At 56.7% G+C, this 25498-nt stretch overlaps 4 protein-coding genes across 4 annotated transcripts; 1 reads left to right on the top strand and 3 right to left on the bottom strand.

Annotated features, from left to right (window-relative positions):
- Positions 1-564: 564 nt before the first annotated feature.
- Positions 565-15446, top strand: ENH_00028280 (hypothetical protein, conserved; the record flags this gene model as incomplete). The annotated part of the gene is made up of 5 exons (XM_013584771.1): positions 565-3816; positions 5185-13761; positions 13864-14544; positions 14662-14835; positions 15294-15446. 5 exons carry the CDS (start codon positions 565-567, stop codon positions 15444-15446), a joined length of 12837 nt encoding a protein of 4278 aa, XP_013440225.1.
- A 122-nt stretch (positions 15447-15568) lies between these two features.
- On the bottom strand, positions 15569-16789 carry ENH_00028290 (hypothetical protein, conserved; the record flags this gene model as incomplete). The annotated part of the gene is made up of 8 exons (XM_013584772.1): positions 15569-15769; positions 15833-15944; positions 16001-16082; positions 16142-16173; positions 16232-16322; positions 16380-16445; positions 16507-16570; positions 16625-16789. The coding sequence occupies 8 exons, from the start codon at positions 16787-16789 to the stop codon at positions 15569-15571; spliced, it is 813 nt and encodes a 270-aa protein (XP_013440226.1).
- An 844-nt stretch (positions 16790-17633) lies between these two features.
- Positions 17634-18867, bottom strand: ENH_00028300 (U2 snRNP auxiliary factor small subunit, putative; the record flags this gene model as incomplete). The annotated part of the gene is made up of 4 exons (XM_013584773.1): positions 17634-17739; positions 17849-18092; positions 18226-18435; positions 18669-18867. The coding sequence occupies 4 exons, from the start codon at positions 18865-18867 to the stop codon at positions 17634-17636; spliced, it is 759 nt and encodes a 252-aa protein (XP_013440227.1).
- A 2793-nt stretch (positions 18868-21660) lies between these two features.
- ENH_00028310 (TBC domain-containing kinase (incomplete catalytic triad), putative) lies at positions 21661-25205 on the bottom strand (the record flags this gene model as incomplete). Its single annotated transcript, XM_013584774.1, has 7 exons — positions 21661-22402; positions 22693-23542; positions 23672-24002; positions 24189-24326; positions 24533-24632; positions 24880-24935; positions 25197-25205. The coding sequence occupies 7 exons, from the start codon at positions 25203-25205 to the stop codon at positions 21661-21663; spliced, it is 2226 nt and encodes a 741-aa protein (XP_013440228.1).
- Positions 25206-25498: the final 293 nt, after the last annotated feature.

Below are 25498 nucleotides of genomic sequence, written 5' to 3' on the forward strand. Positions count from 1 at the left end.
CGGTCCGCGTAGGTGCTGTGGCCCTGCCCCCAGCTTCCCTCCCTCGCCTCGAAATGTTTGCTTTTTAAGTCTAATTTCCTTCTTTTAAGTTCAAAGGCGCCGCTGCTAGAGGGCCTTTAGCGCCTTCGTCGCCGACTCGCGGGCTCTCACTTCCTGAACGGCAGCCCCACGCAATTCCAGTGCAAAGGTGCACATTATTCTCCGCAGCACTTCACCAGAAAGCCGGACGGGGTCCAAAAAGGCCATCTAACTTTGATATTTTCGCTGTTCTCCCCTGAAGACTGGAGAACCCGGCTGCTAGGGTGAAGGCCAGCAGCCAGGGTGACTCTCTTGAGGAGCAGCAGCAGCGGGCCCTCCCCCCAGGGTTTGTCTTCGGCGATTCGGCTGTTCTGGAAGTGCTTCAGGCACTGAGACTCCGATGTATGGGGACTTGGGCAGCAGCTGCAGCAGCTGCAGCAGCTAAGGGGTGCTTCCCCAGCCCTCGCGTCCCCCGCGGCTGGCCCAGAAGAGCTGAATCCGCGGGCGGAAAGGACTTTTGGGCCAAATTTTGAGATGTAAAAGACAATGGACTTTGCTGAAGGGCCAGAGCTCTCTGCTGTGGTGGCTGAGGAGGTCCCGCCTCTCGCGTTTCCTTCCATCGGCTGCCTCCAGCTCCGCCGCATTATTGACATTCCCTTTGCCTTCCCCTCCGCTGCTGGCCCTGCCAAGGAGTGGCAGCAGCAGCAGCAGCCCTACAGCGCTGCGAGGAGCGACGGCGACGAGCCAGCAGCAGCAGCAGCAGCAGCAGCAGCAGCAGCAGCAGCAGCAGGCGACGCGTTCAGCGCCTCGAAGGCCCCGCAGCCGCCGCCGCCGCCCCAAGAGCAAGGTGTTTCCTTGTTGTCTGGGCTGCTGCGGCGGCTGAGGAGGCAGCCGCAGCGAGAGCAGCAGCAGCAGCAGCAGCAGCAGCAGCAGCAGCAGCAGGGCAGTCTGGTTCAGCTGGAGCGGCTGGGCTTCGAGCTGCCCATCTGCGGAGTGCCCGCAGCAGCACAAGTCTGCGGGCGCTGGGGCCTCGCTGGGCGGCTGCAGACAGAGAGGGGCAGCAGCAGCATTTCTGTGGTTTCTTGGGAGGGCCGGCAGATATTCTTTTGGCTGCTGTGGCCCGGCTCTGCTGCTGCTGCTGCTGCTGCAGCAGGGGACGCGGCTCCTGCAGCAGCAGCAGCAGCAGCAGCAGCAGACGCAGCAGCTGCGCTGTTCGTGCTTACCGCAGATGAGGAAGTGCTGTCCTGCAGTTTGGTGGAGCGCTTTTCAGTTTTGGCTGCCACCTACAAGACAACTCCGCCGCGGACTGAGCTGCTGCTGCTGCCCCCGCTGAAGGCCCCCGCTGCTGCTGGCAGCCGCAGCAGCAGCAGCAGCAGCAGCAGCAGCAGGAGGGCGCAGCTCACGCCGCAGCCGCTGCTGCCGCTGCGGCGGCTGCTGCTGCCCAGAGAAGATGTCGTGCTGCAGTGGGTTGGGGACTGCCCCTGGGGCGTTTTGTTTCTTTGCTTCTGTTTGCAAACTAAGTACTGTGCCCTTTTGCTGCTGCACTCCGAGGCCATCCTCGCGCAGCAGCAGCAGGCCCTCGAGCAGCAGCAGCAGCAGCAAGGCGGCTCCGGCGAGGACGACGCAGCAGCAGCAGCAGCAGCAGCAGCAGCGCTGCCGGCTGCTGCTGCGAAGCTGCCGGCCGGGGCCTTCTCTTCGGCGTGGCTGCCCGCAGTTCCCTTCCCGCCCGCTGCGGTGTCTGTACACCCCAGCCTGCCCGTTGCTGTTGTTGTGGGGTTTAGTGCAGCAGAAAAAACTGTTTGGACGAGTTGGGTGCCTTTGCAGGGAATGGCTGGCGAGCTGGAGGCTGAGGGCGACAGCGAGGACTCCGACGCCGACGAAGCAGCAGCAGCAGCAGCGGGGGCTTGCTGCAGCAGCAGCAGCAGCAGCAGCAGCAGCAGCAGCGGCGAGCAGCAGCTCGAGTGGTCTCGCGGCCCCCAGCCAGTCGTCGCGGTGCTGCCCTCGCTGGACCTTCTGCGCTCCCTCGCAGCAAGACAGGCCCTGCAGGCCATGGACGCGCATCTGCTGCAGCAGCAGCAGCAGCAGCACCAGCAGCAGCAGCAGCAGCAGCAGGATGCAAGCTTGGCGCCTTGGTCCAGCGCGGACTGCCCAGAGTCTTTCTACAGGCCTGTCTTTCTGAGGCCAAGTGAACTGAAAGAAGAAGCAGAAAGATGGGTTGCTGCTGCAGAGGGGCAGACGCGGATGCCCAGAGAGGCAGCAGCAGCAGCAGCAGCAGCAGCAGCAGCAGCAGCGGGAGCAGGCAACGCGAAAGCGACGGACCCGCAGCAGCAGCAGCGGCAACACGAGGCCGCAGCAGCAGCAAAAGAGAGACGAGAACTGCTGCTTGCGCAGCTGCAGTACAACCTTGGTATGTCGCAGAAAGACGAAAAGAAGCAGCAGCAGCAGCAGCAGCAGCAGCAGCTGCAGCTGCAGCACGTTGCAATCAGCTCTTGTGGTGGCATTCTCGCATTGTCTTTCTCCTCTGACGAGCTGCTGCTGCTTCGCGTGACCCACGATGCACAACCAGCAAGCAGCAGCAGCAGCAGCAGCAGCAGCAGCAGCAGCAGCAGCAGCGGGCCTGCTTACTATGAGCCACTGGCTTTCCTTCCTGCCCCTTTTCTGCGGCATCTTCGGTCTCGCGCTGCCAAGAGCCCTTGGCAGCAGCAGCAGCAGCAGCACTCTGCTTCTGCTGCTGTGTCTCAGCAGCAGCAAAACAGCGAGGCGGCAGCACAGACCCGCAACCGCAGACATCCTTTGGAACAGCAGCAGCAGCAGCAGCAGCAGCAGCAGCAGCAGCAGCAGGCGGACGAGGAGGAGCGAGCGTGGCTGGAGGAAGAGGTGGCGCTGCTGCAGCTGCAAAAGTCTTCTCCGGATTTGCCTCTTTCAGCAGCATTTTTTGCTGGAGAAGCAAATGAGCTGCTGGTGCTGCTGTTCGGCCGCCGCGAGCCTCTTGACGCGCAGCAAGACCAAGAGCAGCAGCAGCAGCAGCAGCAGCAGCAGCAGCAAAGTGGCGCCGCAGCAGCTGCAGCAGCAGCTGACAGGGCGAGCCCGAGGGCTGCTGGCCCAGGAGGGCTGCTGTGTGTGGCCTTTGACTTGGACAGGAACAGTTTGCTGCTGTCACCGCAGCAGCAGGGGGAACCGGAGGCCTCGAAGCTCACGCTGGCCAGCAGCAGCAGCAGCAGCAGCAGCAGCAGCAGCAGCAGCAGCAGCAGCAGCAGCTTGTGGTGGGCAGCGTTTGACGGGTCAAAGGGGCCGCCCACGTTTCCCCTCGCTGTGCTGCACCCTTTGGAAGCAGCAAAGCCGCTGGCAGCAGCTGCTGCCAGCTCTCAGCAGCAAGAGGAGCAGACGCTGCTGCTGGTCACCGTTGAGGCCGCGGACCCCCACAGCAGCAGCAGCAGCAGCAGCAGCAGCAGCAGCAGCAAGAAGCAGCAGCAGCGGGAAAGGTTCCGCCTGTGTCTGTCTTCTTTGCTATGCGCCGATGTGGCCTGCTTTGCTGCTGCTGCTGCTGGCTGCGGGCGCTGGGGAGAAGCTGAGGCGCTGCTGCAGCAGTCGCTGTCTTTAGCGCGCCGCGCCCACGAGGACGCAGCAGCAGCAGCAGCAGCAGCAGCAGCAGCAGCAGCAGCAGCAGGGGGGTCGGACGTGGTGCTGCTGCGGTCGCAAGAAGAAGTAGAAAGGCTCGAGGAAGCTCTCGAGCAGCTGCAGCAGCAGAGGTGGCAGCAGCGAGGCAGGGACCCTGCTGCTGCTGCTGAGGATTTCCAGGTGAACTTGCTGCTGCTGCTGCTGCTGCAGCACACGCTCTCCTCGCTGCTGCTGCTGCAGCACCCGCTCTTCGCGTTGCTGCTGCTGCTGCAGCGCCTGCTTTCTGTCACCCCCCAGTTCTTTTTTCTTTTCTTCTTTTTGTCTCTTTCTCTCTTTCTTTTTCGTTCTTTTTTCCTCTTTTTTCTCTTTTCTTCTTTTTTTCTTTTCCCCTCTTTCTCTGTTTTCCTTTCATTACCATTTCTTTCGATCTTTTTGTTTTTTCCCTTTCGATCTCTCCTTTTCATTTTCTGTCTTTTCATCTTTTTATTTTTCTGTCTTTTCGTCTTTTTATTCCTTCCGTCTTTATTTCCTTTTATCTTTCCACTTTTCTCTTTTGTCTTTTCGCTTTTTTCTTTCTTTCTCATTTCCTTTGGATGCTTTCGCTGTTTAATTCGTGTGCATGCTGAAGAACTTAACCTGTAGGGTTTAGGGTTTAGGGTTTAGGGTTTAGGGTTTAGGGTTTAGGGTTTGGTTTCCTATTTGTTTTTTGTTGTAGTTGTATCCTTCTGCTGCTGCTGCTTCGCATGCACTTCTCTTTCCTTTTTCATTCGCCCCAACAGCTTCTTTTGCTTCGCTGCTTCTTATCCGTTGTCCTCATGTTTGTTTCGTCCACGATTGTTTGCTGCTGCTGTTGCTCTTGCTGCTGCTGCTGCTGCTGCTGCTGCTGCTGCTGCTCTTGCTGCTGCTGCTTTCCGTCTGCTTCGTCGCCAGCAAGACGCAGCGCCATCCTGCTGAGGCGCAGCCTCGGCCATCCAGCGGCTGTGAGGTCCCACGGCTGTTTGCTGCTGCTGTTGTCGAGCTTTGCTGCTGCTGCTGCAGGCCGTCTTCCGCTGTGCTGCAGCAGCAGAAAGAGCCGCGGGGGGGAGCTCAGACTGGCTGCTGCAGCAGGCGCTGCAGTATGAGCCCTTTGCAGAGGCAGCAGCAAATTCAGAAGGACCAGCAGCAGATGCAGCAGCAGTTGCAGCAGGAGCCTGGACGCCTCATCCCCTTCCGTTGCGCCGCCTTCGCCTGCTGCTGCATCGAGCGCAGCAGCAGCAGCAGCAGCAGCAGCAGCAGCAGCAGGCGGAGGGCGACGCAGGCTCCGCGCAGGTGAGCTGAGCGTTGCATCCACAGCAGCCACGTCCTGCTGCTGCAGCTACAGCAGCAGCAGCAGCAGCAAAGTTTCAAGGCTAGGCTTCTCTACCTGCTGTCCTGCTGCTGCTGCTGCTGTTGTCGCTTTCTAGTGCAGCAGGCCTTTAGCAAGGCTTCTTAAACTTGAGTCTCTTAGTCAGGTTTTGTGAAAGAGTTGCTCTTACCAGCCTCTCTTGTGCGCTTGTGACGCATCTGCAGGCTGCTGCTGCTGCTGCTGCTGCTGCTGCTGCTGAGCGGCTGCGGCGCTGCGAGGTCTTGCTGGCCCTCTCGGAGGCAGCAGGAAAGCTTCCTGGCCTTCAGAGCCTTCCATGCGAAGCGCCTGTGGCAGCAGCAGCAGCAGCAGCAGGGTCGTTGTCTCGCGCCGAAGGGAACTGCCCACTGCCGCTGAAGCAGCAGCAGCAGCAGCAGCAACAGCGGCAACAAGAGCAGCAGGAAGCTCTCGAGGGCGATGCAGCAATCTCGAGGGAGGTCAACATGCTGCTGCTGCAGCAGCTGCAGCAGGCTTTAGGCGTGCTTTTGAGGAGTCCGTCTGCTGCTGCTGCTGCTGGGGAAGTTTCTTTCGTGCTGCAGTTGGCCCGCATTTTTGCTGCTCACGGCCAAACTCTTGCTGTGGAGCTGCTGCTGCAGCAGCACCCCCGGCTGCAGGCCTTCTGGCCCTCCGTCCTCAGCGCGCTGCCAGACTCTCTGCTGCCGCATCAAATGATTCATTTGCTGCCGCGCCTGCGGGACACTGCAGCGAGCAGCAGCAGCAGCAGCAGCAGCAGCAGCAGCAGCAGCAGCAGCAGCAGGTTCGAAGCGAGTGCTGCAGAAATAGCTGCGTGGGCCTGCGAGCGCTGCTTGGTGATAATGAGGGGGCTGGGTTTGCTGCAGTTTTGTGCCTTGCCTCTTGCCACAGCTGTTCTGCTGCAGCTGCTGCAGCAGCCGCTCCCTGCTGCCTTCGCCGCAGCTGCTGCTGCTGCAAGGCAGCAGCAGCAACAGGCAAAGGACGCCCTCGCCCGGTCGCGGCTAGACCAGCAGCAACTGCAGCAGCTCCAGCACCAACAGCAGCTGCTTCTGGAACAGCAGAAGCAGCAGCAACAGCTGGCTGCTGCTGCTGCTGCTGGGGCCAGCCTTTCTGCCGCAGTGGTGGCGGCTGGGCACAGAACGCGAATTTCTCACCCAGCAGCAGCAGCAGCAGCAGCAGCAGCAGCGCAGCCCACCAGCCCGTCGCCAGCAGCAGCAACAGCAGCTCCTCCCGCCCTCTCTGCAGCAGCAGTAGAGCCGGAAGCAAATGGACCAGAGGCTCCTTGGGGTCTGAATCACAACTTGCTGCGGGAACTGCAGCAGCAGCTGCAGCAGCAGCAGCAGCAGCAGCAAACTGTAAACGGGCTGCGAGTCAGGGAGGTCCGCCGCCTGCTTGCAGTGCACGGCCTGCTGCGTCAGTTCTTGCTGCTGGAGCTGCTGCAGCTGCGCTGCCGCGAGTTGCAGCAGCAGCAGGAGCTGCCTGCTGCTGTCAGCCCCTCCATGATCCTGCGGAGGCCAGCAGCAGCAAGACAAAGGCAGCAGCAGCAGCAGCAGATGGTCGCACTGCTTGAGAAGGCTACAGAGGACTTCTTTAGCTTCGTGCGGCTGCCTGACAGCTGGCGACTGCTGCTGCTGCTGCTGCACCTCGTCGCTGCGCAGCAGCAACTTCAGGAGCCCGACACAGCAGCAGCACTATCAGTAGCAGACACTGCCGCTGAGACTACCTACACGGACGGCAGCAGCAGCAGCAGCAGCAGCAGCAGCAGCAGAAGAACTACCGTGGCAGCCACAGCCGTCGCCGCTCTTGTGGAGCCATTTGCTGCTCTCGAGTGCTTTACTTTCTTTTCGAAGGACCTGCCACCTGCTGCTGCTGCTGCTGCTACCTGTGTTTCCGCTTCCGCAGAAGCAGCAGCAGCAGCAGCAGCAGCACATGAGAAGGAGGAGCTGGCGGCGCTGCTGGTTTCTCTGGATTGCTGCTTCAGAGAGGGTTTGCTGCGGGAGTTGTGTCTGTGTCTCATCGTGGCTGCAGCAGACCCAGTTGCTGCTGCAGCGGCTGTTCAGGTTTCACGCTGTTCTGCTGCTACTGCAGTGCAAGCAGCAGCAGCAGCAGCAGCAGCAGCAGCAAATGTCAAGGCGGAGTTGCTTCGGGGCCCGCAGCCCAGCACCGAAGCAAGCGCCTTGCGGCTGCTGCCGTGGGCGCTGCTGCTGCTTGCTGCCAAGTGCAGCAGCACGCAGCTGCCTGCTGGCTCTCGCCTGCTGCCTAGCCCGCAGCTGCTGCTGCAGCTGACGCTTGCTGCAGCCTACAGGAAGAATGCGGCTCTTCCTGCTGCTGCTGTGGGTGACTATGTGAAGGAAATCTTGCTTGAGGCGTTGGAGCAGCAGAAGCAGCAGCGGCAGCAGCAGCACGAGCTGCTGGAGGCCCCTTGGACGGCTTGCCTCCCAGAGGCGGCAGCAGCAGCAGCTGCAGCAGCAGCAGCAGCTGCTGCTGCAGCTGCTGCGGGCGTTTCTCTGCCGCCTAAGGAGCAGCTGCAGAGCGACGTGGCGCTGCTGCTGCACCGCATCGAAGCTGCAGCAGCAGCGCAGCAGCTCGTGAAGGGCTGGGGCAAAGGCCCTGCAGCAGGAGCAACTTTGCTGGACTTGCAAGCAGCAGCTGTGAGCGAGGAAGCAGCGAAGCGGCTGCTGCTGCCGCTGCTGCAGCACGCGGTGTGGCAGCAGCAGCTCGCGTGCAGCAGCGACAGCAGCAGAGCCGCAGCAAAGTGGGACAAAGCTGCTGCCGAGTGGACTAGCCTGTTCTCTGCTGCAGTGTACGTACACCGCAAACTTGCTGTTGCGCTGCAGCTTTCTGCCTTCTTTCGCCTTCTTGCAGCTTTGCTGTCTTCGCTGCCGCCTCTGCAGACGGCAGACGCGCAGCAGCAGCAGCAGCACCCGCTGCTGCTGCTGCTGCCGCTCTGGAAGGAAGCTGCGCTGCTCTCTGGAGATGCTGCCACCGCTGAGTTCGCCAGCAGCAGCTGCTGCTTGCTGCTGCAGACGGCGCAGCTGCTGATGGACAAAGCAGCACACCGTGTGGGGCCCCACGTGGCTCTTGCTGCTGCTGCGCTGGAGCAGGCAGCAGCAGCTGCTGACGCGGCCTTGCTCGCTCTTCAAGAGCAGCAGCGACAGCAGCAGCAACAGCAGCACCAACAGCAGCAGCAGCGCCAGCTGCAGCACATAAGGACGGAAATCAAGAATGAACTGGCGCTGCATTCCGTTGCAGTTCTGCTGTACGAGATTTTGCAGCTGCAGCAGCACCAACAAAGGGCTAACCTCTCGGCGCTGGGTGCGGCGTCTGCTGCTGCTGCCTCCGCTGCAGCAGCAGCAGCAGCAGCAGCAGAGGCAGCTATCAGCCGCGCGAGAGGCGCTGCTCTCAATGTGCTGCTGTCAAGCGGCGACAGCGACCGCGAAGACCAAGTCAGTGGGGAGTCAGACTGCGCGCTGCCTCACCCAGCAGCAGCAGCAGCAGCAGCAGCAGCGCAGCAAACAGCCCCAACAGCAGCAGCAGCAGCAGCAACGGCTGCGGCGGAAGCCGCTTCTGCCATCCGGCAGCTGTCGCAGCCCGCCGTGCTGCGGCAGCAGCTGCGAACCCCACAGGGCAGGAAGCAGCTGCTTTCCACGCTGCTGCAGAAGCAGCCGCTGCTGGCGCTGCAGCAGCACGAAAAGATGCAGCAGCTGGGAAAGCTGCTGGCTTTAGAGCCTCAAGAGCAGCAGCAGCTCATAGACACTGCAAGGGGCCTTGCCTACAGTGCCCTTGGCGAGCGGCGAGAAGCAACCACTATTGCTGCGACGCTGTTGGCTGCAGAGCTCAAACAAAGGACTGCAGCAGCAGCAGCAGCAGCAGCAGCAGCAGCGCGAGCTGCAGGTGGAAGAGAAGATGGCAGGAAACGGGAAGGCCCTGGAGACAGAGACGACGCTGTCAACAAACGGCTGCGGGCGGCAGCAGACACACCAGGAGAGGCAGCAACAGATGCTGCTGCCGAGAGGACAGCAGCAGCAGCAACAGCAGCAGCAGCAGCAGCAAGTGAACTGCAGGGGAGGACACAGCGGCCTCTGCTGGCTTCCTTAGGGGAAGCAGTCGCAACAGGTTTGGTGCAGCAGCAGGCCCCACGCCTCGCCAGCCGAATACTTGCTGCTGCTGTCTGCAGTGCAGCAGCAGAGCAGTTGCCCCACCTCCTCCGCTCTGCTGCTGCTGCTCGAGCTGCGTGCGCTGCGGCTGCTGCTGCTGCTGATGGCAGCACACAGCAGCAAAGCCAGAGGCAGCCAGCAGCAGGCTGGGAGCCTCAAACGGCAGCAGACTTGCTGTGGACTGCAGCAGCAGGAGAGACAGCAGGAGCTGCAGGAGCAGCAGCAGCAGCAGCAGCAGCAGCTCCGGATGCTGTGCCGTCTGCGGCACTTTGTCCGTCTCAGGCGTCCGCTTTCTGGCTGCCGGCCCAGCGACACTGCCCCTTCACGAGCAGCAGCAGCAGCAGCAGCAGCAGCAGCAGCAGCGGGACGCTGCAGTACCGGACGGCCCGCTCCATTTTACAGCTGTTGGGGTCTGAGGAGCCCGGGGAAGCCGCAGCAGCAGCAGCAACAAAAGCAGCAGCAGCTGTTTCTCGAGGGCCTCCTTCCTTTTTGTTTGTTTCTGCTTTTGAAGCAGCAGGAGACGCTGTAGCATCTGCAGCTGCTAGCGCGAAGCTTCTCTATGGTGCTGCTATGGCAGCAGAGGCTGCTGCGGCTCCTCAAACCCAGCAGCAGCAGCAGCAGCAGCAGCAGCAGCAGCAGCAGCAGCACGGCGTGGCTGCTCCTCTCGACGCACAGGAAGCAGCACGCGTCAAGTCTGTTGCAGCAGCCTTGCGGGAGTGGGCAGTGCTGCGAGAAGTGGAGGAGGGCAGCAGCAAAGGAGATTTGATTGCTGCTGCTTTTTCGCCTTCTCTGGGGGCCCCCAAGGCCCTTTTGCTGCAGCCACAAAGCTGGGCAGTAGCAGCAGCAGCACCGGCCACGCGGGGCGAGTGGGCGCTGCTGCTGCAGCGGGACTTGGGGGTGGCTGTGCTGCTGCTGGCGGCGGTGGGGACAGCAGCAGCAGCGCCGGTGCCTACAGCAGCAGCAGCAGCAGCAGCTGCTGCTGCTGCTACAGAGAAGGCTGCAGATGGGTTGTTGCTGGCCCCGGGCTTCCCCGGCTTCTGCGCGCAGCTGCTGCAGGCAGCAGACTTGACAGCAGCAGACCTCTGCTTAGTGCTGCAGCACCTGCTGCTGCTGGAGGTGCTGCCTCTTTTGCTGCTGTCAGCCCCGCAGAGCTCCTCCCTTGACCGACTGGCCACGGCGATGCTGCTGCTGCTGCGGTTCCTCCGGCGAGTGCCGCAGCAGCAAGCCGCTAGCAGCAGCAGCAGCAGCAGCAGCAGCAGCAGCAGCCAGCCGGTGCTGCTCGGGTCCCGCCTTGTGGGGGACAGTGTGTACAGAAGAGAAGTGCTGCTGCAGATTGGTGCTGCTGACTCCTCTTTGATTGACGCTGCAGCAGCAGCAATGGCTGCTGCTGAGCCTCTCAACGAGCTGCTGCGGACTCTGCCGCCTCTGCAGCCCAAGAAGGGGCTGCTGTCGCGCTGCAGCAGCACAACTGTTTCTCCCATGTCTGCTGCGCCTCCCGGAGACGCGCAGCAGCAGCAACAGCGGACGCACAAGGAGCAGCAGCAGAAGCAGCAGCAGACGCAGCAGCAGAAGCAGCAGCAGCAGCCCGCGGTGGAAACATGCGAAGACCCACAGCAGGCCACTCCGTGCCATTTAGACCCCCAAGCACTCATAGACGAAAACAAAGGGACTTCAGCCAGTGCAAGCCATCCTACTCAGCAGCAGCAGCAGCAACAGCAGCAGCAACAGCAGGAGCAAAGGCTGTCCCAGCTTGCTGCTGCGGCGTCGCTGGAAGAGCCTGCGGCGAGCAGCTGCTCCCCAGAAGAGCCGCAGCTGAGCCGAACTCAGAAGCAGCAGAAACAGCAGCAGCAGCAGCAGCAGCAGCAGCAGCAGCAGCAGCAGCAATTTCTTTTGGGAGAAGAGGGGCTGGCGGGGGAAGGCCTCAGCCTGCGGCTGGAGCATGCGAAGCAAGTGCTGCTGCTGAGCTCTGCCCCGCTGAGTGCAGCAGTTGCTGCTGATGTTTCTGCTTCAGTCTCGCTGCTGCTGCGCGCAGCCCCAGCGCCCTTCGGGCTGCTGCTTGTGGACTCTCTTGCTGCTTTGCTGCAGTCCAACTGCCCCGAAGAGCCTTCCCTCTTCCACCCTGCTGTTGTGCTGCAGCTGTGTCGCCTCACAGCGCAGGGGCAAAGAGAGCCCGCTGCTGCTGCTGCTGCTGCTGCTGCTGCTGCAGCGGGAGCAGCGGGAGCCGCCGCCGACCCCGCAGCAGCAGCAGCAGCGGCCGCAGCAACGCGGCACAGTCACTCGCTGGCCAGCCCTCCTCTTCCTTGCTGCAGACTTTCCTTTAATGAGTTTCAAAAGAGAATACTTTTAGTGAGAAACCTCTTCGCCTGCTGCGTTGCTTCTCTCCAGTGCGATCCGGCCTCCCTGGTGCTGCCGGCTGTCCGCCGCGCTGTCTGCGCAGCACAAGAGTCCGCAGCGGTGGCGGCAGCGGCAGCCCCAGCAGCAGCAGCAGCAGCAGCAGCAGCAGCAGCAGCAGCAGCAGCAGCAGCAGAAGCGGGAGTTGGCTTCACGGAGGAGCAGATGCTTTGTGTTGCTCGTCTAATTGCATCTACAGGGGGTCTGGGTGCGCTAGGGGATGAAGAAACAATTGGGGCTTTGCACTGCTGCATGCCTTCGCTGAATGTTGCAGCTTTGCTGCTGCCTCCTCCTTCTTTGTTCTCTGACTTGCAAAAGGAACAGCAGCAGCAGCAGCTGCTGCTGCTGCAGCAGGGCCCCTCGACAGACACAGAACAAAGGGAAAGCGAGGGAGCTGGGGCCCCCGCGGCCTCGGCGACAGGCGACCCGTTTGCTGCGAGTTTTGCTGCTGCTGCTGACAGCAGCAGCATCGGGCTCGCGCTGGCCTTGCGGCAGCGCGTGGAAACTCTGAGGCGGCGCACTTCGGCTTATCTTTGCTGCATTTCAGTTTTGGAAAAAGAATTGAAGAGAACGAAAGTGCTGACGGACTCTGCCGCGCTGGATGTGCTGGAGGAGTGGGAGGTGCAGCTCGCAGCCAGCCAGCAGCAGCCAGGATCTCAAGAAGAACCCACACTAAATGGCGAATTAAAAAGCAAAGAAACACCAAATGCAGAAGTTCTGAGTAAAGAAACTCAAGTTCAAGACACGCAGCACGGCTCTGCGCAGCCGGCGGCCCAGTCGGCTTCCCGGAGCAGCACGAAAGCAGCAGCAGCAAACGACACTGTCTCGCTGCTGCTGCAGCACGTGCCCACGAAGGAGTGGGAGCAGCTCCTCGAACGCTTCAGGCCCCTGGGGGCCTCAATTCAACTCCTGCTCGTGCTGCGCATGCGGCATCAGCTGCAGCAGCAGCAGCAGCAGCAGCAGCAGCGGGACTGCGAGGCGGCCGATGCAGCGGGTCTCAGCGAGAACCTTGAAGCTGCGCAGAGGCTGCAGGGCCTGCTGCAGCAGCTTGCTGCCGTTCTGCCGTTTGCAGCTTCCTGGGAGCAGCGCCTGGCCACTCCCTCTTCAATCTTTTCGCCCGAACGGCCTTTGCCAGAGGCCGCGGCGGAGCTGCTGACGACAGCAGAGGCTTCGGCTTACGAGGCCTTCAGCGGCGCCTTCTGGAGGCTCGCTTGCCGGCACGTGCTGTCGCGCCCGCGGGAGGCAGCAGACCCAGCAGCAGCAGCAGCAGCAGCAGCAGGAGCTTCTGCTGCGCGTGCTGCTGTCCTGCGGGACTTGGCGTCGCTGCTGTCCGAGGGCTTTCTGGCGTGGCTGCGCCGAAGACTCTCCGCTGCTGCTTCTCAGGAGGAGCAGCAAAGCAGCAGCCCTGCAGCAGAGCCGCTTGGCGGGGCCGCGGAGAAAGCCCTGGAGAAGCTGCTGCAGCGAGTTGGCTGTGTGCCCCTCAAAAGCCCCTGCGAGACCTTCGCCTTTACGTTTTACGTGCTGCAGCAAATCACCAGAAGCTTGGCGGCTTCTGAAGACCCGCGCTGCTGCGGCCTTTCGCAAGAGCCGCAGGAAGCTGTGGAAAACATCGGACTCTTGCGAGTTCTACTGCAGCAAACTTCGGCGCTGCGCAGCAATCTCGAGATTCTCGAAGCAGCAGAGAGGAAGGCCATGGAGGCTCTCGCGGCAGACAGCTTCGAAAGCCTAACTGCCCTTCTGGAGGTGCAGCAAAGGAGCCTCGGGAAGCTGCTGGTCCAGGCCATGTTTCCCAGTGAATTTGACGGACTGATGTGCAAAAGTATTCCTTACAACTGCAAGAGTGACTCAGTGCCGAAGATCGGAGAGGATCGAAGCCCGGAGTTCATCTTCGCAGTGGTCAAGCAGCTTGCAAATTCGGACAAGTCCTCCACACCTGCCAGCGTGTCAGTGCGCATGCGCTGCGCTGCTCTTCTTTTGTGGCGCAGCAGCAGCCCGAAGCAGAAGCAAAGTGCTGCGGGAGGCAGCCAGTCGGGACTCTGGAGCCCCGCGTGGACCAGCACTATTCTGCAGATGCCTCGGGAAGCGCGAGCAGCCCCGCCTTCCCAGTCTAACCAGTGGTCTACGGAGGAACGGGAAGCGTGGCACGCATTAGTCGGTGCTGCTGGCAGCATCGAGGAGTTCACAATCCTTCGGCTGCTCGCGGGGCAGCATGTTGCTGACGATGTAAGCACTTGGGATTTCCCGCAACTGCGCAGCTTAAGTTTGCTGCGTTGGTAGACTGCTGATGCGTTTTCTTTTTGCTGTGGGCTGTGGACACGCATGCAGGCTCACTTACTGTGGAAAGGCCACTCCTCACCTTGCATCCTGCTCATGACAGGAGATCCCAAGCTTCATCAGGAAGCTGTCCACAGCCTTTTAGAAACACTTGAAAGTGGCGAGGTGTGCAGCGGGCAAGGCCTTTGTAATGTTTCCGGTCTCCGTGAATTGCAGCAGCTGCTTTCAGGTGCAGCTGCACCTGGCGGCGGCCCAGATATCCCTGACGTGCTCCAGCTCGCCCACGCGTTTGCAATTGCAAGCCTGCTGCTGCTGACTGGAAATGCCTGTTCTTTTGCCGCCAGTTCGTATTTCCCGTTTATTGTGGAGCTTTTAGAAGAAGATTTGTGGGAGGATGACCCTTGTCGCGAATTCCACGTAAACTGCTTGACAAGCCGTGAACGCTCCGTCTTGGACGAACATACGTCCGCTCGTTGGCTTAAGCACTTTCAGTGCTTCTTACTTAAGTGGTGGTCTCGAGGTGCAGCGGCTTTTAACGTTACTTTTGAACATAAAAGCAATCTCAAAGATTCTCTAGAAGAGAACGAAGTATTCATGCTTCAGGTCATGGCGTACCTCTCACCGTTCGTGAGATCCCTAGGGAAACGACTGCAACAAAGTCTCGTACTCCAACTATGCTTCAATGGCAATTTGAACAAAGCGATGATTCTCGCCAGAAGATTCCGTGACACTGTAGGGAAGAATGCACACAGGCACTATACGTGTGTAATTTTTGCGGCTCATTCTACTTAGTATCATGTGCTTTAAACAAACGGTCATCCATTCCTTTGTCCTGTTGTGTCTGAGCAGATACTGCCGCCAAAGGGAGTTCAAAAGCAAATAGAAATTGCACAATATCTATCGTTCATGGGCACGTGTTTGCCGAGTGGATCATCCAATTCCAAAGCAGGAAATGGCCCGCCTCTTGAAATTATCAACGAAGCCGACGACTTCTTGACCGTCATGCCATCATCTACCACAAGCGTGACATCAAAACAGAAACCATTTGCACTTTTTTACGATATGTTACTTAGTGCTTCTTCTGAATCTTACCCGCCACAGGCTCAAGGGTATCTAACGCAGTTGTTCCCATCTTCATATACGCCACACGAGTACATACAAACTCTGCACAGTTTTTTGTCAAGGTGAGATCCGGTGTTTGTTCTCTATGTACATTCTCTTCAAACTTCATTCAGCAAACTGCTGGGTGCATTCATGGGCCTTGTTCCACTGTATGCAAAGTTCCACAATTTGCAACATTGATATCCACGTTGTATGTAAGCAGGCATATGTAAATTCGAATTTAGACTCTAGCGTATTCCATGTTATTGTTGTGGCGACTCGCCTTGTGCTCTGGAGGAGAATGTGCTTCGCAATAACAAGACATGCTGACGAACATTAGTAGACTGAACGTTTTCGGCTGCTTGTTGATGTGCTCTCAGGGCATCGACTGCGATGCAGCAACAGCTTTCTATGAGCTGCATTGCACACTTAACCTGACTCCAATCAATATGGAAGCTACGCAACTAAGGTCGGCTATTGGACACAGGAATAAACCATGGCAGTTCTACATTGCCCAGTGGCTGGCTGCTTAGGTTTAGCAACGTGACAATCTTGATATATCAACGCGTGTTTGAACTGCATTGCAAAAGCAGGGCCAATACGACCACTTGATTTGACACTGAGTTCACCACTGATGTAATCAGCCGGGCGGCATTTAGTAGACCCGTGTTTCCATAAGAGAATAGACTCTGTGGGGAAGGGAGACGGGGGTGATAGCGTCGACGAGTCTCTTAACGAAAGCTCTTGTATTCTCGTATGAGGGCAGCTTTGCCACGCATTCGTCGAGGGAAGGAACGAATTCGGGGAATCGAATTCTTGGCGGCTCCGGCAGGCGTTCAGCAACGCCCTCCACAGCCTAAAAGACGATTTTTGCAAAGTGTTCTTGCAAAGTGGATTTGAAAGGCTAGATATAACTCACGATCGAAATCGGGTCGCAGATGCACGATAGAATGGCAATATCGTAGAAGCGTTTTGATGAGGCAACGTAGTAGCTGATCATCAAAGCCGCGAACGACAGCGCACTGACAGTCCTAAGGAAAGCAACCATTGCTTTAATGAAGTTCGCAGTCTTTAAGAACCAACTTACAGCGCAATGTTGGTCAGACTTCCACCGTAGAGAAGAGCAGCAGTGTTGCGGCAAGTTGGGGAGGATGTAAGGTCAACATATCCTAAAAAAAAGAGATGGCACGGAGGCGTTTTGTGTAGACGTATTGACGTTCACACTTACCACGCATGATCCACAACAGTGCAACTATCGGGCTGAGAAAGCGCGATATGTGTCGTCTAGATTTCAAGAGGTGGAAAGTAACAGGCATACCAGGCTGCAACGCAGGCCGCGACGTTGAAAGCGGTGGATCCAAACTCGAAGAAGCTTGATTCACAGTTCGTCCAGATGAGCTTGGCCATCACTGAAGCGGAAGTCTTGCGTAGCGGTTACTTTTGGCTTGGGAGTGTGCGTTCCTTACATTTAACGGCTTGTGTTTCGAAGAACAAGGCAGCAGAGCAGGCGGCAGCCAAGGTCAACAGAATGGCTGTGTGGTGAAGTCATTGGAGTCGAAGCGCAGGCGACGTGTGTTCACGCAAGCGTCATACCTCCCAAGAGGCCATTCCAGAACGCCAGTCCTCGGTCACAGTATATTGGCTGTTGGCTGATGCCCTGAAGAGGAGGATGAGTACAAGATTCGAAGCGTCAAAAGATGTCTAGGCTTACCAGGGTCATCGCGGAAATGCCCATGATTGCCGATGAGCACAGGACGAAAAGAAGGGACTTCTCAAGTCCACTCCGAAGTGCCACCTCGGAACGGTCAGCCGTGGGCTCCCATTTACCCAGATCGGCGAAAGAGCCGCTGAGCGACCTCAGGATACTTTGGAACATCTTCGATACAGGAATGTCGAAATCGGCAATTCTGTCGGGGAATTCCGAACCTCACTGCACGAGTGGCAGTTGGGATGGATTCAAAAAAAGTACACACCGCGACACTAGCCGCGTCATGACGTATCAAATTTATCTTTGACGACAGCAGGTGCGACGGCATGCGGCTACAGTTTGAAGTGTATGTACTGCCCAGCAGGCACCTGCTTCCGCCACTCTGTTTCGTCACTATTTATAGTTTTCGAAGCTTTTTCGTTCCCCACTACTTTAATGATTAAAAAAAAGGCCAAATACCGGCCAAATACTGTTTTAAAGCGACGTCTCATAGCTACCGAAACCGACACCGCACAAGAACTTTCGAAAGCAAAGTTCCAACGGCTACTGCCCTGGGAATCCGAAAAAGTGATGCGTCTGCCATGAATTCCTGTATCCGCAGACAGTAATTCATGACGCATCTATGAATAAATTGCTGTGGAAACAGGAATTTATTCGTCGGTTTTTGCCCTGTATGTGGCACAAAATTGTCACGAGGCCATACATATTGCGCTCAATGCAAGATGAATTATTCGCCTCAATGACACAAAAAAGTACAGAAGCATCCAAATCATGAAGTCTTTACAGACAAGGTATTTCTACCCTCCCAGGTGTAAAATTTGCGCCCTCACAAATGCATTCAATGAGCTTCCCGCTGAACGAAAGGGGAACTGTCCGTTCGCCGCCGCAACTATCTTAGTGTTTATAATTCCCATTATCAACATTCTCGCAACGAATTCCCAGTTCAAAACATCAGTTCGGTTTGCAGAAAGCTCCGCCAGAATACGTCGGAAACAAAGGGCAGCAGCCGAGTTTAACTTTGTGCAGCGTCCCGCTCTTGGTTCCACTGGGCGATCATCGCCCGTCGTTCTTCACTTGTTCTTCTCTCAGGCCGTTCAGGGCGGTGAAGGCTTGGTGAGCTGCGCATCACATGCACAATTAGCATTAAATTCATCACTGAAGATCACCCCCGTAGCACGCACTTCAAGAAAGCTTCTGCCAAAGTGGGCTGACTGCACATGAACTCACCGCCTGTGTTTGTGCGGAGAGCCAGATCGCGACCTTGACCTTCGTCCTCCCCGTACCCTTTGTCTATATTCTGGATGCTCCTCATACATTTTGTTGAATAGCTTCCGCTTCAGAGAGCGGGGGACATGCTTGAGGTGCATGAAGTTGCAATAGCCACCACGGCGACACTGGCCATCAACGAACTGACGGCACCGGGCTTCCCTGAAATCGGTAACGGGAGTGAATTCTGCTTGGATAGGTTTCCCTGCAGTAAACAAAACGCGAAGAAAGAGTATGTGTCACAACAGTTCACTATGCTGCGCTATTAATGGCGGCAACAACGGCTTACACCAGAACGCCTGAAATCAGAAAAGTAGCGACAGCTGTTTGGCGCGCACCCGCGTAATACCGGCCTTGAAGGGCGGAAAGCGCCTTCTTCGCAGCGTCATCGTCTGAATATTTCACATATACGTTTCCAATAATGTGGTCTCCAATGTTGTCGCAAACAACCATGTCCTCCACCTCCCCATACTTGTACAGTTCCTCAAAGACTTCGGAAAAGAATGCCTCGAAGTGATCTGCAGCTTCGTCTAGAAGCTCGTCAGAGACTAAACTCGCAAAATACAAACCAGACACAAAAATGCCTTGCAAAGTCCACAAAAGCACTAGACTGACACGACTCTGACTGTCACGTTCTTGAATTATTTCAAGAAGCGTCCCATAGTCCATTCTAAATACAGCCGCATAAACTGACACGCTAGAGGCTCTCAGGCTCATAAGCCGCCTCATTTCACGTTTTGTAGAAGCGAAAAAGTGCAGTGCCACCAACTGATGCGCTTACCATTTTGACCTTCTGCAATCGCTATTGCCACGGGAGGGTTCGGGTACATGTGACGAAGAACAATAGTTGGGGATGAAGAAGGCTTGTAGTGCGACCGTGAGCACTGATCGCCGTGACGGCATGCCCCGATCTTCCAGTAGAAAGGGCAGTTGACTCTGTCCTCCTCCGTTCCAATGATCCGAGCCAGATGCTCCGCCATCGTGAATGTCTGGTGAGAAAATAGAACCCAAGAAGGAAGTTAAAAGCTACCTAGGCCCAAGTTATAGCCTGGTTTTCGCTGAGAAATTCGAATGATCGTCTCTGCTTAACTCCGTCTCGATACTAATGAATTCAACCGGTTCACAACGGCCTGACTTCCAAGATCTCCCGCGACGAGGGGGGATACCTCCGACCAACCAATGTCTTGCATACAGCCTACAATAGGATTAAGCCCGTAGCTACTCAATCCTTTCAAAAGAAGCACTTTTGACTTGTTAAGTCTGCTTCGGAATACGTTCAAGAGCCCCTGCTTTCTTGCTGCTGAACTGCCTGGCTCTGCGCAACTTGAATTGGAAGAGTCAGACGTACGCTTTGAGTCCCTAGCAGCAAGGAGCTTGAAATAAATGCCAATGTAAATGATGAAGCCAACACGCGCTTTAGTTCATTTTCTCAGGTAGAGCGCGCACCTTGTAAATTGGCGCCCATGTCTAATGGCGGCCAGATGCGCATGCGGTTCCCCACATAAACACTCTAAGAAGAAGTTATCTGTCCATCTATTACTCTTGTATTTTGCAATTTGGATTTAGTGCTTTAATGTGGAACAAATCAGGGCAGAAGTATGCTTAGCAGACGCATTTCTCCTCTTTGTTATAGGCACCACGTAGTGGTAGCGAGGGGCTACTGGCTGCTATGCATAGCTGACCTGTTGATAATGAGGTAGAGCATGAACCTTACAGCAAATTCAACCAAGAATTAAATTTCATTACATTCTAATTGAGCATATATTCCTCTTCCTGAGGCTTCGCATTCTTGCGTGCTACGAGTTCCGGTGCTGCTCGAGCCCTGTGCAAATTCCCAGGACCGTGCGGTTATCAATGCGTGTCTTTGCTCTGGTTTTGACCGCTAGATAAGATGCAAACAAGCGGCCCAGTATGGTAAGAAATGTAGAAGCCCTACATATCTGTTCAGAGCTGGGCAAAGCCAGTCAGCCGTCTCATGGGGGGGCTTTGGTGTGCTGGGGCATTCTAATGTAGCACAGCTCCACAGCACAATAGCAGCAAGCTGGAGCTCCTCGAGCGTTTTACAAAGAGGTAAAGCTAGCCATAGTTAGCAGAAGCTGCTGCTGCTGACTGCCGCAGCACTCGCAGCAGCTTCGCGATATGTGAGCTTCGTGATGGCCTGAACTTGACTGCAGTGTTTTGAAAATATTCCGCATTAATTGGCGGGCCGAGTCTTTTGAATAAAGTACTCTCATTTCAAATTATTAGTTGCAGCACAGTGAAGCAAAGGGGCAGTGCACAATCCAAAAGGCTCAACATTGTGAACAGAATCATTTGCGACTATTCCTCAAGAACTTGAATTTTGCCAAATTTCCTTCAAACGTCCATTCTCCAGGCGCATCTCGCATTGTGCAGCTTTTATTCTGCTGCATACATTACCCACAAATTTACATCATGAATCCTTTCATGGCTCGAGATGTAAAGTGCCCGCCATCTACAGAAGACCTGCGTTTGGCGAAAATGCACCGCAGGATCGTTGCAAAGTGCTGGCAATTGGCGGTGAACAAGTATTGTTTTTGAAATATTAGCTAAATGATGCAATGAAGTGTTTCCTGTTGGCCCAGGAAGGCTCCAGGTTCTAACTTTTGTCTCATTCCTTCAAAGTACTTTGCAGCTTTCTCTAATGGTGGTGAGGAAACGAGCGAACTGAAATAGTCCGTTAGGACAAGGCTAAACATGTTCATGCTCTGCAGAGAAAACACTAATGTGGCTTTGACGCCTCAAAGCCAGCTGAATGGAGATTGATAATCTGCAAAGGAGAGTTCAAGTTAATTTGAAAGTCCCTCCTTGCGCACCCTTGCAGCTTCCTGCTTCTTGAGACTTTAGCCTCATATATGACTTCTACATGTCCTTTATTTTCCAGATTTTCCCATCATTCATTTATCCCAACTTCACAAGCCTCGAAAAGTCGAGAATTGAGAAGTGCGAAAAGTGGAAAACATTCCGTACATGAAGTGGCACCAGTGCGGCCAGTTGTGATTATTTTTCGTCCGTTTTACCTTAGTTCGTAATATTTTCTTCAAACTGCATGCATAACGGAATAAAACTTGTGTTTTTCTTGAAAGTACATGCGCAAAGACATAACAGGTCGAAAGCTGCCTCGGCTCTACGCAATTTGCAGCTAACAGATGAATTTGAATAAAGTGGCTAGAGAGCCAGCTTCCCAGTGCAGCGCCAGCATCAATAAATGAAAACTTAACTTTAGGAATATTCCATCAATTGATGAAGACGAGTGGAGTTTGTATGGGCTTAAACTATAAGAAATATATGTTGTGTATGAAGCTGAATTTCGCAAGGGCCTGAAGCTGCAAGGCCGCCGAGGCCGACAAGAAGTGTTTGCAGATTGAGTTGAACTAGCATTTGCGAGTTAAGTTGAATCACATTTGAGGATTATGTTGAACAGGCATCTGCAAATTAAGTTAAAGTTTATTTGCAGATTAAGTTGAATTATTCCTTGTGGATCATTTGCGTCTTTGACGGCTCTTGTGCTCATGTGCAAATGCGAAGTTGGGGTGAGTAATTTGTGTCCTGATTGCCCCAGTTAATTGGGAAAAGTGACTTATGCAAAAATGAACTTCTACAACTGCATTAAGTAGCTGTGTCCCTTAGTTTCCCGCCCCGCTGCTGCCCTGACAGCCCACGGCCTGGCTCGCTGGCTGGCGGCGAGGAAGCAGCGCCTTTGTGCAGATCTGAAGCTAAAAGGCGGCAAAATGCAATTTATTTGATTAAAAAGATCAAGTTTGGCGTTTTCTCGTGAGGAAGTGGTTTGGGGCGTCGAGCTGCACTGCGTCGATACCCCCCAGCAAGACGCAGACGCAAGACACCCCAGCAGCGAGCAGCCGGCGGGCAAGGCCGGCCCCAGTGTCTTCTTTGTCTCCCATAACAACAATAAGAGGGAGGCGGCTCATAGTGGGCGAAATCCAGGGCTTTCGGGGCGCTGGGGGCCCCCCCTGGGCTCGCTTTGCTGCTGCAGCTTCCTGCGGGTCGGGAGCTGCGGGCGCTGCTGCTGCAGCAGCTGCTGCTGCGCCCGCAGCCGCCTCCAGGCCCGCTGCTGCTGCGGCGCGGCCCGCCTTGCCAATCAGCGGCCTGCTGCTGCCCAGCTTCTGGACCTGCAGCAAAACGCCCCTGGGGTCGGGCAGGGCCAGCTGGCCCTCCTTCAAAAGGCCAGCGAGCTCGCCCGCGTCTCGGGGGCCAACGCTCACTGCGGACTTGAAGTGAAATGCGTCGAAGACCCCGCGCGGGCGAACGTCCAGCACTAGGCTTTCTTCGCAGAACTGCAGCAGCACGTCCACGCCCACGCACGGCGGCTGCAGCGCGAGGTCTTCGCCGCTGCTGAGGCTCTGCAGCCCCGCAGCAGCAGCGCCTCCGCCCCACAGCGGCGAAGTCCTTTCCAGGTATTCGCTTTCGCTCACTTTCTCCCACCACCGCGGGGCCAGCGGCTCGCTGGAGTAGAGCGCGTCCATGGGGTCTGTGCAGCTGCACTCCAAAGCCGGAACAAACACAAATATAAATAAATAAATAACAATTAATGTCATAATAAAGCGGATTGGGCGGGAAGAAAATGAAAGTGGAGTGCAAGACACTGGACGGACACACGCAGCGTCCTGAGTGTCAGTGGCTAGCGGAAACTCTGTGGCGCGAGCAGTTCTGCGGCACTTGAACGAATTTCGGAACTTTATAAAGCAAAATGAAAACTAATTGGAAAGTTTCCGGGATATTCCCGCGAGAAGAAGAGCAGCAGCGCTCTGTGGCCTGAAGTTCCTCACTGCGCGTCTTCGCCTCCAGACTGAGTCTGTGCAGCTTTGGCTGCTGCGGGCTTTCGAGGAGGCCCCAAGAGGATCAGCGCGGGGCCCGTGACGACTCGCATGAGGGCTTTTGTTTTCCAGTTTGTTCTTTTTCTCGCGCTTTCCCCCTCTTCGCCTTTCGTGCTGCTGCTGGCAGCTGCTGCGGGGCTCCGCGAGGAGTCTGGAGATCTGCTGCACTCGTCTTTTTGCTGCAGAAACGCCTCAGTCTGCTGCCCCTGGCTCTGCGCTGCATCTCCAATGAAAAACTGCTGCGCCTCTGCCGCCAGTTGCATTTCTTTTGCATCTTTCCCGCGCCCTTCAGCTGTACGTACACCTCCCGCACCAGCTCCCCCCTCGGGCCTTTCCTCTGCTGGCCCGCGAGCTGCTGCTGCTTCCGGGGGGAGCCGCGCAGCTTCTTTGCGCGGCGGCGCAGCAGCAGCAACTGCCTCCGAAGCGCCAGCAGCAGCAGCTTCAGCAGCAGCAGCAGCAGCTGCTGCTGCTGCTGCTGCGGCGGCTGCGTGCGGGGGGACGGGCAAAAGAGTCAAGGACCAAGGCACAGCGTTCTGCAGAGCCACTGCTGCAGCACAGAGCGCTGGGACATTGACGAATTCGAAAGAAGACTGCAGCAAGCGAATGGCTGTGGACTCTTCGCCGGGGGAGAAGCTGAGGAGAGGAGTTCTCAAGAAGTGCAAGACACAGACTGTGAGGAAGTGCACGAAGCTCGGCGGCTGCAGCAGCAAAGTGTCCCACAGCAGCAGCAGCTGCTGCAGCGGCAGCACGTGGGAGAACAGCGTCAGGTGCCACGACAGCGCGTACATGTCCGAGTGCAGTCCTGCAGCAGCAAAAAGGTCTCTGCGAGTTTTTCGAACTTTGCTGCTGCTGCTGCTTCTCCCCCTTGCTTCCCCACCCCGCCTCGCCCAGCAGCAGCAGCAGCAGCAGCAGCAGCAGCAGGTCAGGTTACCGATTCGGTTGATGTGCAGCGCGAGCTCAGGGTCGAGGAAGAAGAGGAGTCTGTTGGAAGTTGCGAGCTGGCGGCGGAGGAAGCAGGCGCTGTCTGCAGCAAAAAGGTGCTGCTGGAAGTCCTGCAGCAGCTTCTCGAGGCAGCTCAGCGCCACGTTTTGCTGCTCGTAGAACAGCAGCAGCAAAGGAGCAGCAAGAGCGTCCAGCCCCCGCACTGACACATAACTCGAGTTCCGCTGCAGCGCCACTCCCACCAAACTCGCCAGCCGCCGCCGCCCTTCTCTGCTGCCCAGCAGGTCGTGGTACTGTACATACACCTCCGCAGCGCCCCCCTACGCTCCACCAGCAGCAGCAGCAGCAGCAGCAGCAGCAGCAGCAGAAGCAGCAGCAGACGCGCAGCAGCAGCGGCAGCAGCAACGCAGCAGCAGCGGAAACACAGCAGCAGAAATGCAGCAGAAACGCAGCAGCAGCAGCAGCAGAAATGCAGCAGCAGCAGCAGCAGCAGCAGGTTGCTGCACCTCATGGTACTGCGAGAACTCGCTCGTGTGCAGCGCCTCGAGGGCCCCCTGCCCCAAAGCAGCAGCGGCCTCTTCGTAGGCAGCCCGAGTGGTGTGCAGCACTCCGACATAATTGACTCCCAGCACCGCGGCCCAAATCTGCAGCAGCAGCAGCAGCAGCAGCAGCAGCAGCAGCAGGTGTGGCAGCGGAAGGGGGACGCCCGCAGCAGCAGCCAGCACGCCAGCAGCAGCACCAAGGACACTGCCAACAGCAGCAGCAGCAGCAACACAGCAAGAATACTGTCAACAGCAAAAGCAGCAGCAGCAGCAACAGCAGCAGCAGCAGCAGCACACTGCGCACAGACCTCTGGCCGCAGTAAAGGGGGCACGTCCTTTGCTGCTTCCTCCATGAGTCGCTGTCTGCTCTTTGGCAGCTGCGCCAGCAAGGACTTGAAAAGTCGAACTCTGAAGAAAAAGAAAATTAGGAAAGAGATGAAAATAAAAAAGAAAAAGATGGGAAAATGATGGACAAAAAAGATAGAAAAAGAGGAAAAGAGATGAGCAGAAACAGACAGAAAAAAAAGGAACGAAATGAACAAAAAAACTTTCAAAAAGCCACAAAAGTGCAGTAAAAGCCCAAAGTTCAAAAGTTTCTCTTGTGACAAGTTCCCCCAACTGAAAGCTGCAAAAGATGCTTGAGGTGTCTGTACACCTGAGTCGCTGGTAAAGGAAGTGGCAGTGCCTTCGCTGCAAAGATGGAGGCCGCACCTGCAGCAGCAGCAGCAGCAGCAGCAGCGGCAGCAACAAATCAAAACAGACTTTCAAGTGCAGCAGCTCCTAAACCCTAAACCCTATACCCTAGATCCTAGAGCCTCAGTCCCAAACACTAAACCCCAAACCCCAAACTGTAAACCCCGGACCCTAGAACCTAAACCCTAAACCCTAAACCCTGGCTGGCTGAGCTGCAGAGAGACAGAGAAGCAGCAGGCCACAGGCAGCAGCAGCAGCAGCAGCAGCAGCAAAGCGAACCTCCAGCATTTGGCGAACTGGAAATCTGTCGGCCTCTTGAATTGCTTTCAAGGTTTCGTCGACAGAAACTCCTGAGAAGAGGGCAGTTGAGCATTTCACTGGAGTTAAAAATGAATTAAAATTATTTAAAAATGAATTAAAAATTAAAAGCAAAAAAGAAATCAAAAACAAATTGCACAAGCATACACCCCAGCAGGCGAGGCGGCGAGCCCCGCGGAAGCAGCAGCAGCAGCAGCAGCAGCAGCAGCAGCAGCAGCAGCAGCAGCAGCAGCAGCAGCAGCAGCAGCAGCAGCAGCAGCAGC

The sequence above is a fragment of the Eimeria necatrix genome, genomic scaffold (genome assembly GCF_000499385.1).
Source record: "Eimeria necatrix Houghton genomic scaffold, Enh_scaff208, whole genome shotgun sequence".
Classification (NCBI taxonomy): domain Eukaryota; phylum Apicomplexa; class Conoidasida; order Eucoccidiorida; family Eimeriidae; genus Eimeria; species Eimeria necatrix.